Consider the following 12,287-nt stretch of genomic DNA (forward strand, 5'->3'; position numbering starts at 1 on the left):
TCTTCTGTAAATAATTTGATAACTAAGAAAGAAAAACGGACGGAAATCAATTATTTACCCTTTTATAACGAATACTTTAGGAATTACAGTTCGCTAATCGTCAAACCCCATACGCTATTCGTAATCTAAAAAACTCTTCGGAAACTCATTCTGCCAGTCAGTCATAATCAGAGTTCACAATCAATATAAATAGTCATCCTTATTAGTTGAATATAATCACAATTCGTAGTCGGTCTAAGTGATCTAAAAACTTGGTGAATAACTTCCAAGAGTTAGATTCATAAAGTATGAAATAATTCAAATAGTGACAATCGAATTCTGATTATCATGTATAAGTGGGAGAAACGTACCAGTTAGTCATGAGATCTACTAACGATAAACGTCTTAGCGATACAAAACTTTAACCTGGCTTAGAAATCGATGACTCTAGATCAACATAAGCACTTTAAAAACCATTTAAACGTTCTCGGAGAATCTTCAGGGAAAGGAAACTATTTTTCAGACAAATATTTAGGAATATCAAGTTTACACCATGTTAAAAAAATCAAAAGTTGTACTGAAGATAAATTGTGTTTCGAAGCTTATTGTGAACTGTGATAATTTAACTATAGTTATTAGATATTAAGGTATAATTACAAACCACAGCTGAAGGCTATAAGAGAATAGAAGGTAACTGTCACAAGTAAGACATTAACAAGATCATAAACATAAAAGAAATATATCATTGGTATTATTATTATTTAAACACATAAATATTGGTACAAGGAAGCACCAGATACATATGCGCCGTACAAATCTCATTCGATTTGCTTGAGGGCTGTGATACTGCCCAGGTGCCCGAACTGAAGCAGGTGGTTTTCTTAGGGGGCCACACCCGGAGCCTTTGACCGAAAGATCTGATCCACAAGGCAGTGGAGCATCGTGAGGAGATGCAGTCCCATGGTAGCCGGTGATCAACGATTGATTCGTACGCCATTTGTTCCCTCAGGATACTGGAGCCCATGTGCACCATTGGTTTGGAATCAGGGTTTTCCAACTCCCCTAGGTGGACTCGCCTTGTCCACCAACCCGGTTAAAGCGCCGGACGTTCGCTTTTCGTCCTCTCAATTTCGTAAACAACACCCCCGCCACGAGAAGGCAGTGAGTAGGACTTCCCTGGCAGAGGCTATATATTCGCTGGCCATGTGAGAGCATTTCGAGAGGGAGAGCGGACTCTCCCCACTCTCGGCCGTACCAGTGCGTTAGGGGGCATTGGTAAGGGTCCGGGTTATCCTATTGCGGATACTGTTGGCTGAACTCTGACGTTTTGGTTGGTGTATGTGCATGTTGAGCAGACTACTTAAATATAGCCATTTTATTGCAGGTTATATAGAATAGATAAGATAATTCAAACCCTTTCTAATAATGACATGAATATCATCAAATTCACTGAATAAGTCAATGGCTATCTGGCCTCAATATTTCACTGAATAACATGTTGGGCGCTTGAAGCGAAAGGTGTTAGGTTCGAGTCCAGATGTGAACGTCAACACTGAAATGCATGCACGTCCAGCCAACGAGTTTCGCGAAGGACGGAACGCCCTTCCTGGATCCCCCTGTTAGCCGTAATTGATCTATGCAGAAGCAATAGAAATATTTACCCAATATTTATAACTAACCTTAGATCCGCCACACAATTCTGTAATTATATGCCATTGTGGAAGTCTACTGTTATCATCCATATTTTGCATGACTGAATGGATAAGAATGGCACCCACCAGTTCAGGAACGTGATCAGTAAAAAGAGAGCTAATCATATTGATGTCATGCAATTTCATAGTAGGTTCATAGAAATCGGTCAAAGCCAAATTCCCAAGAACTGGACAAAGTTCCCTAGAAAATATGTATGAGTCAAACATATTAACGAAAACCAATCGATAAGATAAAAGTTTATCACTAAACAAATTTACAGGTATTGAAGCAAAATATGCGATCAGTGATAAAATTGCTAACATCTCAATTATCGTATCAATTTTGATAACTTTCTAATCAACAAAACATAAATAGCCAAATGAAAGGATGATAGTTGATTAGCTTATGAGAAAATAATTCAACAACTTCTGATTAGTATAAAATCACTAAACATCTTTGAGTTTTACTGCACAGTGTACATTGTCAAAAGTTGCAATGTCAACACTTTAATATTTGTAACAAAAAAACACTGAATCACATGTTAAGATTGAGCTTTTACTTCACGAAAATAATAGTAGTCAACCTTCTATAATTTTGGATGGAAATCAATAACATTATAGAGTTTCCTGCAATAAACTTGCTAACCTTTACTAACGAAATTACAGTTATATTATTAATAGTATTATTATTAATAATAAACCACACATCAAGTGTGAAGCCTAGTGATAATATCCAGCTGCCCAAACCAAAATAAGTGAGGAGGAGTTTGAACTTGCGAGAGTGACTCACTTCTTTCACTAAAACAGACTTAGTGTCTGTTGATGCGAAATGGAATTTAACACTGCCCGAGTGTGTTCCACTTGCTGTATCGGAAATGTTATTCTACACTAAAACCTACTTTATCAGTATAAAGTGTAGATCCATTTGACTGATGTTTATAACTGAACATCATCCCTTAAATTAATTATGCCACCTATGTTACAAAATGTATATATATTTCATGCTTTTCACTATTATCAATGTTATTACATGGGGATTTAGGGTGTCAGATGATATGTAGACCCCTTCAAGATCCAGTTGTACTCTAACTATAGACTGAAGATTATCCGGATTTTTTCGAATTCCGTTTAAAAACGAAAATAAAATAAAAACTCACTACCTATCAACGATAGTACACTGGGAAAGAGAGACTCGACGAAGAAAATAAGCGTCCAGCAAAGGTTCAATTACTATACGATACATACTTGTGAGAATATTCGATGTAAAAAGAATTTATAATAAAGTTGAGTAAAGAAGAGGACCTTATAACACGTAAGAAACCTCATAATTTATATGGCTGATGTGATGAGATTCAGAAGCCAAATTTTATCGATTAGTGATAATATACATCACTGTAAAAGCAGTTGAGGTATATTTGGTAGGTTGTTGCAAACAAGTTATAAATTTGATAGTGTTTTTCTTGATACTTCATGTATAAATAAATTAATGCATAATACAGAACTTGAATACTGTCGTCAAAATCGACGAATATATGAGAGAGTTTTATCATCTGGCTGTAAAGGTATTATAATTAACATATAAACATGAATTAAAATTGAAAAAAACCACTTGCTTTCGAGCCTCCTGGAAGTCGGTTATTCCCCAGCATCTCCAAGGGAAGATTGGTAAGAATTCCACTAGCCTGGATCCATTAACATTGAAGTTATTCAACCAACGTCTAAGTACTAATGTTAATAAAATAGGTCGAATATGTTGATGGAAATAAGTTGTATCATTTTCAGCCAAAATTTCAACAAAGAGCTATAATTATTTACAAAAAAAGAGCGTCAATAGACAGACTTATCCACTTTTTCTAAATAAATAACCAAAATATAGACCCTACTATTATTGGAATACAACTTAAGTACCGGATTTTACCTCTTTTCCTAAAGGTTGATCACGAACTGATCTTAGCTAAAACATCATTGAAGACGTAGAACTGGATAATCGTTTTTTCTGAGTATGGGATACCCTATCAATGTACATCCACAACCCCGCCACAAGGGGTGGACCCGGGAACTTCGATTACGCTGGTGAACGACGAACCTATTAAACCAATGGTCTTGGATTTGACTCCCTGTGGCAGGGTCGTAGATGCGCACTGATGGGTAGTCCCATACTAAGACAAAACAGTCGTTCAGTGCAGCGTGATTTAAACTACAAAAATTCTACAACCTCCACAAATGCTCCAATACTAAAATAAAAAAGTTAAAACAAGACATAGAAGTTACCTCGTTTATCTGACAGCAACCGTTCACTTCCTCTTTATTATAGATTATAGTCATTTGAGTACAACATACAGTTACACATTCTAATTCAGGATATAGCATAAATAGAACTTTATTCAATGATGATGAAGGGCACTGATTCTCGTTAATAGTACCAGAATGAGTAGACAGGACAGTTAAGAGTTTCAAGATTAATGAATATATATAAACTGTGAAATTCGAACTGACAGACGGATATGTTGTATTAGTTTCTGTTTTTAATGATATGAAATTGAACTTTGTAGATGAAAGTAATTGTAGTAAAGTTTGACAAAACTGTAGAATAGCACAATGGTTGATTTGACACCAGGAAAAATTGTACGATTTAACAATTAGGCTAAATTATTTGAAAACACCATAATATTATTGCTATCATATAATCAATAAGAATTTTAAAGTAATACAATACATTCTGGGTTTTATATGTTGAGTGAAACGGTGCTTCAATCCATCCAACTAACATTTAATTATGGGATTTAAAATATTTTCACACTAGTAATTTTACCTAGGAAGTAACAAAATTGTTTCTATTATAATTAATGAAGTTTGTATCAAAATACACAGGCCAAGTTAGTGGTGAGTTGAAATTTTCGCATTGAGTAGATGACTTTATTAGGGAATGTAGTATTGTCAAGAAAATTTAAACTCCTTTATTTTAAATTCATTTGGTATTGTTTGTTTGAATCTTTTCATTGATAATTAGGATTGCAATTGATCAGTTCTCTTATTTGGCATATGGTTGCAATTGATCAGTCTCTTATTGGCATATGTGCATCCTGTGCGAATTGCCTCGATATTGCCTTAAGTCACAAGCATTATAAGTAAAAATGAATGGTGGCTAGCAGTGGAACTCAGGATGCGCGTTTCATCCTTTACTTTCGTTTTGAAAATGAAAAAAAAATCACTGTTCTTCCAATTAATTTTTTTTTGGGTTTTCACTTTCATGCTATATACATTTCTTAAAGCAAAGTGCAAAGTTCAGAGTCAGAATAGGTTCAGAAAAGGAGTTACTAACGTATTTATTTTAATCCATGAAATACAAAGAGTAACATAAATCTGATATTAAATGGTTTCTTCCTCTTTTAACTTTCAATATAAAATTATCCGTGTTTTAAACTAAGAATAAAATGCAAATTTTAAAATAACTAACTATTATAGTTTACAATAAGATCAGCAGTCCTTTCCTGTATATGATACGTAACAATTTACTACCTTAAATTAATGTTATTTAAATCAATAAATATTAACAAAATACCTAACCATGCCTGAATAGAAAAGAAATAAAAACGAGCAATAAAAGTTTCATGCATTCATATCTTATCATGTTAGCATTTACTTCATTTAATAATAATAACTCATTAAGTCAAACTGTTTGTTATGTAAGGATTATTGATTTAATCTGGCCGTCCAAACCGACGAAGGTGGAACGAGGCTCAAAACTGCGATCTATTGTGAATGGGAACCGAATATTTTAAGCATTATGCAGTCCTCGCCCCCTTCAGTTAGAAATATTTCCATGTTGATCAGTATCCTTAAATAATTTTCATTACAAAATACCTAAAAAATACCTGACTGAATTTACCTTTGGAGAAATTTTGCTAGTTGAGAAGCTGCAATAGGTACAATATGTTGAACTGTTGGAACTAGACAATACTCTGGATTATTTTGTTTATCAATAATTTTTGCGGAATAAAGCTAAAGAAATAGGATTAGAATGAAAAAATGCTATGAATATGCAAGATTCTTTAAGAGGTGGATCAACAAGTTGCTAGTCAAGTTACAATGACTGATCATTTGATATTGACTGACTATTAAGATGACTGTTTACTAACTTGTAGATACTGCAAATTATCAAATTTTGTAGGCATCATTTTCTGTAACGGGTTACTTAAATATTCAGGTGAATATTTTTGATAATTTCAAATGTATACAATTATTCCAACTGACGAACGTCTAAACTTGTTTTAACCGAGTGACCTAATCAGAAATCACATCGATAAGCAGTGCTGACTTCATTTGTCGCTGTCCAACTGTGGTTGTCTACTGTGATAGACAGTTCATAATTTAAAAGTGGACCGTTTATAAAACTAATTGACACATCACAAATTTATGCACTTTTTACAACAATGTCCTGTTATTAATAAAAACTGTAGCTCGTCTTAATAAATAGATTGCTATTTGGTCAAATGACTAGGAAGCAAAAATGAATTATGATACGCATTTAGCTGTGAATTACGTGGTTCAACGTTTATGAAAATACGACTGATTTCAGTGTATGATGTAGTCCTATTTTATAATTGATTAATCAATAAAACTTTTTCGGAATTTCTTGACTGAAGTGTAAGACCGATTTCAAAATAATATGGGATTTTATATTTAAACACTAAGAATCATAAAGCTAATGTGTGGCATTAGTCAATGAAATCATTAACTGTGAATCTGAGACATTTTCGTTGTGATTTGACAGATAATTTTAATACATAATTGGAGACCTCATTCGACACAACTCGAAATTGGTTGCAGTGATGATAATCTGCTCTTTTCGAATTCATCCTCTTCTATATCTTGATTTTTATTATTTCATAGTTCTCATCACCAATCCTCTTTGAACTATATTTTCACTACTATTATTTCAACTTATTTGATTTTAAATCTGTTAGCTTTGAATATGAGCATGAGCGGTAGATACTTTACTACTCAATAGGGTATTATTTACTAGCTCGACATGTGGAAACTGCAGTTACATAATTCTAAGGGTTAGAACTCTACGTAGAAGAAGACAAAATAAAGGTGATTCATATATTATGATGTCATGTATGAGAGAGTTTAATATGTTTGTCTATTTAACTTACATTCATCCAGAAGTTAAGACAATCTACAGTAGCGACTTCAAAACCTTGTAAAGATTTCCCAGAAACTTTAAAACCAACAGACCAAACAGTTCGAATTAGTTGATCGATATGTTGACCGATCAATTTCCATTGACCCATTTCTTCAAGATTTAAATTTGCTTGATTTTGAAGTACATATATATACACCATACTATTTGATAACACACAAAGTGAACGAATTAATTTAACAATTAAATTGATACACAAATATTGACTGCAACGTGCTAGAAGAAATTTCAGAATTTCACGAACAGTATCTACTATAGAACTAATAAAGTAAGTAATCATTTCAGCAAAATCAGTGTTTAAATTATAATCATAATTTTTGCCAGAAAATGTTTTATACATAGATTGAGATATGTTTCTAGTAAGTTTAGATAACCATTTAATAGAATCATGATCATTTAAAACAATTTTAGACATTGATTCATGTAATGACTGATAAATTTGTTTCAGTAGGTTTATGTTTTTACTTCGAAGGCTAAATAAAAATAATGAATTGAAGATTTGAAATTTTATCGATTGATACAAATTATTACGTGAGTAAATTTCTTCTGAATGATCTTGATTATTTGTTATTTCAACGGTAACAGAAGAATCAGCATCCTCAAAATCTTCATCACCAAAATTAGTTTTCTTCACTTGACTAGAAACAGCTAATGGTTGAAATGTATTTTCAGAAATTAATTGTTCAGATGTTGAAAAACTGAGATAACTGGTAGACAAAAGTATTAATTGATTTAATTGTGGTGATGAGATCCATGATATATCGTCTATGCTAAACGCTAATAATTCCAATAGGACTTCTAAAGATTTAGCAAACATTTCCAACTTCTTAAATTTTTGATTAAAATCATCCGTACTAAGTTGAACAGAAAAGTTGGTTATATCATTTTTCACTGAATCACACCATTGATACTTGGAGGATATTAAATTATCTAGTATTTGTTTCAAAACTCGCTCTAACATAACTGCGTAGCATGATGGTAACTCATCCAGATATTTACATTTCTTTTTGAGCAAACAAAATTTGTATTGAATGAATGATAACTCTGTAGCCAAGAACACAACTAGACTAGGTATATTTTCACTTGTGACTGATAGATTTGGATTCAGACGAGTGTGAACTGATATATTTTTTCTGATAAAGTCAATAGCTTCAATATGATCTTGATTACTAAATAATGGTTGACTCAGATTACTTCCTGTATGAAACCATGGGTTAGAAGAATAAATAGTAGGAGTGAATTCCTTTATTAAATAGTTTTTATATGCCCATAGAATACCAGTCAGTAAAATACTCATTTCTGTTGGTACGTGCATAATTGTTGTGTTCTTTTCAGCATAATCATCATCAGTATTCCAAATTTTTGTATAATTGTATAACAGAAAAAGAATACCCGGATTAAATAATAGAACATTAGGGATAGTAGATACACTTAAAAAAACATCACAAGGAACTAAGTTTCGCGGTAATTTTAAGCAAGTACTACTTAAAACAATCAATCGAACACGCCATGGTGAATTGTTCAAATGACTGGTGTCTAGGTCTAAACATCTCATTAGCGACGTAAATATGCGCGAACAGATGTTAGATACATTTGCACACTTAAAATGATTGTTTCTGGTAGAATTGTGAAGACAGAATAAAGCTGACAGAAGATTACATACTAATCGATCATGATTCAGAAACCGATAACCCGACAAAGAACCTTCACGTTTATGACCTTGCAAACGACTCCGTTGTATAGAACATTGTTCAAATAAACTATAAAAAGAAACAATCAGAACCAATCATTGTATAGTTGTTAAAAAAATAGAATAATGAAAATTAGGAATTTACGTAAAGAACACTTGATAACCATATACTTTAAACTTTGTCAACAGTTTGTTCAAAATTAACTTTTACCGTCATCAATTTTTTGAGTGAAAAGGTTTTCAAAAAATCCAGATAAGTAAACTATTCTAATACGGAAATTCTCGCACTGCAATATTAGTGAGATAAGAAACTATGAATTGAATAATAAACTTCCAAACATTAGGTGATTCACTTAGATTTTTTAACCATGTTTAATCAACCAAACAGTATCGCCTGATATATATACAAATACACAAAAAGTTAATGCCTTTAAACATTTTTATTATGTTAGTCGGATGAGTTGAGTAAGTAAAATGAATAGCAGTTGGTAAAAAAAAGCTATGCAGGACGCTAAGTTCCAGAGATTCTAAATGTTTCAGCAAAGCAAGAGAGACAGTATTTGGAAGATATAATTAATTCATTATGTTTCGTACTTTCTCTTCCGCTATTTAAAAATTAAATAACTTTCTTTAGTTTCAAAAACGGGGATCTAGATGTTCTAACTAGGATATTCTGAGAACTTCCATCAATAAAAGGAAATCAGTCATCATAGTTCGATTGCATGTCATTTGTTGGACTCGGAACACCAGATAAACACAATATGCCCATTCAAAAAAAATCAATAAACAGTGTTACACTACTTTATTAAAACCTGAAGAGGCCGTAGCAATCAGGAAGCTAAAACACAACTTGTGGTTAACCTCCGACTCCCTCCGTAACAAGAGAGAACAATGTTAGGAGCACAGTTTTCGTCTTTAAAGAAATCATGATTACCACTCAATTTTCCGTCTTATCTTCTTACAGTCATCAGAAATCTTTTGCCACAGTACACGACAATATCTTGGAACTATCTGTATAATTATTTGTAAAAGAACACACTTTAAAGACATTACTTTGAAATATTTATTACAATCTTAATTTCAAAATAATTTAACTGATCCCTGATGGTAACGCACATCGTGAAAATTTCAAGATAATATTTCTAATCAGCTAAACTTATTAGCTGAAGAAGAAGAAACCTGAATTACATTGAATTCATAGTGTTCAGCCAATAATGTCGTTCTTGATTTGTTAAACTTATCAGGGGGCCAATTCATTGAAGTAGATGTTTCCGAATTATTACCTGCAAATTATGTGAGTAATACTGAGCATATACATCAATCTCACAAGGACTTACCTAACAGCAAACTCCCATATTTCATTATAAGCTGATAACACACTATCTGATGGTACATGAGAAATTGAGCCTTGGTATAATTCGTAATTCAATAAAACAACAAGTGTATGTAACATGGTAACCAAACATTCGTTTGCTAATGCTCTGAACAATAAGAAAACAAATACAATCTTAAATAAATACTTGTTACTTCCGGAATAATAAATATGTTAAAAAATCTTTATAATGATTCAGGTGGATAAATAGCGAACTTTGGAAAAATCTCATTTACACAATATACTCCACAACAGTACGATTGGTTTCTTGTAAGTATTTATTTATAAATCAAAGACACTTTCGATTTAGCATAATATTTGAACAATATGAATAAGATTACTGTTCTCTGTACTTTTTTATATTTCATGTTTGTTATACTTACAGAATAATTTCTTTTCAAACTGAAGCAAACACTAACTGTTAGTCTAGTTAATAGGAACATTGAATAAACAATTTACTCAAAATACCATTTATTATGCCCTTGGAAGACAATTCGTAATTACTATTTATAAGTTACAAGTACGGAGGGTTTTCTACGGTATGAATTTCTGATGTTTGACATCATTCACAATTACATAGTATTACAAATGAAGAAGTAAGTACAGGAAAGAAACTTGCCATTGAACAGTTAATGAAAGTATATAAGCTTTAATAGAATGAAATGAAAATCCATTCAACTTAAAGCTCACATTATTTTATATATGTAAGACATCAGAAATGTTACCGAATTATAATATATGAAATGTAAGCAAAATATCTGCTAAATAAAACAAAATACCTTACAAATACCATTAACTGGTCGTATTGTTCTAAAACTGAAATTTATGTCCGATTACGATGAAAAGTACCAGATCTATGTGGTCTTTGTTTACATGAATACGAAGTCTTATATCAGTCTTAATAATCCACAGGTTGAAAAGTTGCCTAATTAAGAGATAAAACTGCTTGGCAACAAAATCGAACTAACCAGAATAAAAAAGATGCTATTATCAAACAATATGGTGTACGGACATAGTGGTTAAGTCAGTTAGTATTCAATTAGTAAGTAGCAGGTTAAAATTACACTCCATACACTTCGGTTTCAGAGGTTGTGCAGTATCAGTAGTCTCCTCACACAAACAGCTTGGCTAAAAGTGAGTACGAAAATCTATTCTTGATAAATGAGGTATATTACATAGTGAGTCTCCGAATAAACAGGATTATCCAACACTGATAAAAAAGATTTTTGGAAGACTTACATTCGGTTTACCTTTACCGAAGCTGAGATGATCTTAAGAAGAGCTTCAATATCAGTATATAATTCATATTTATCGCCTTGAGAACGTATGATCAAAGTATTCTGCCACATAAATCGGATAACCCAATCAATAATAAGCCACCTAAAATAAAAATGAGGGATCTAGATATTAACTCAGGAAAATATATTATTATTACAAAATTGGAGGTATAAAAATTAGTGAATCTTATGTTGTATGAAAGAATATTTCCCAAATTTTACATGAATCCCATAAAATAATCGACGAGAGCAAGAAAAACTGGATTGGATGACAAATTCGATAAAGTAAGATGCCCCAAGATTTATAGAAACTGTATTTATCATGTTTCAATTGTTTATGATTATGAAAGTGTAATAGATTACAATAAATATCGGGCACACGAAACCTAAGTGAACTAAATGAAGGTTTAAGCCGTTACTCGTAAGTTAGCTGATGTGCTTCATTAATTCTTTATATTATTCAAATATCCTAAACTAAAACTGAAGAATGAATCTCAAAACGTGATGGAATATAACTAGGAATTTCCATTAAAATCAATGGTAGTGAATATTGAGACAATATGTTGAGACTTGGACAACACAGAAGCAATTAAATATCAATTATATGAAAGAAAATTGACAAAATATATACTAGATCCAAATTACGATGTTGAATGATGAAACAGATGAGGCTATCTACTCTAACTAATTGGATAGTGAACTGCGTAAACCAATCAGTCATGCCAAAACTTAAAGATAAAAAAGTATATGTTGTTATTTCAAGTTAAATGTCCCTCAATGGAAAAGAGTTGTTCATATAAACAAAATCTACATTTAACTAAGAGGAATAAATTAGCTAGGTATACAAGTTCCGAAGAACTTAGTCATTCATGCAAATGAGTGTAGACAATGACATATATATATATATATATATATATATATATATATATACGACTTTCTCAAAACTATGCCTGTTTTAGGAAATATTTATGGGCTTTGGATACGGAATTAAATAAGATGATTATTCTGCAACATTTGATAAGAACTACAAATTAAGGTGGTCTACTTGTATTTAAACCGAAAATTTATTAAA

General features: G+C 32.0%; 1 protein-coding gene across 1 annotated transcript in view; it reads right to left on the minus strand.

Moving 5' to 3' along the window:
- The window catches only part of Smp_157820 (putative ataxia telangiectasia mutated (atm)), a gene marked incomplete at both ends in the record, with an annotated part of 101,351 nt that overhangs the window by 48,151 nt on the left and 40,913 nt on the right, over positions 1–12,287 (minus strand). The window contains 5 exons of the mRNA XM_018789461.1: positions 1,659–1,872; positions 5,560–5,672; positions 6,830–8,636; positions 9,904–10,047; positions 11,178–11,318. Coding sequence (XP_018654902.1) covers positions 1,659–1,872; positions 5,560–5,672; positions 6,830–8,636; positions 9,904–10,047; positions 11,178–11,318 — 2,419 coding nt within the window. The remainder of the gene's footprint in view (positions 1–1,658; positions 1,873–5,559; positions 5,673–6,829; positions 8,637–9,903; positions 10,048–11,177; positions 11,319–12,287) is intronic.

Source organism: Schistosoma mansoni, chromosome W (genome assembly GCF_000237925.1).
Source record: "Schistosoma mansoni strain Puerto Rico chromosome W, complete genome".
Classification (NCBI taxonomy): Eukaryota; Metazoa; Platyhelminthes; class Trematoda; order Strigeidida; family Schistosomatidae; genus Schistosoma; species Schistosoma mansoni.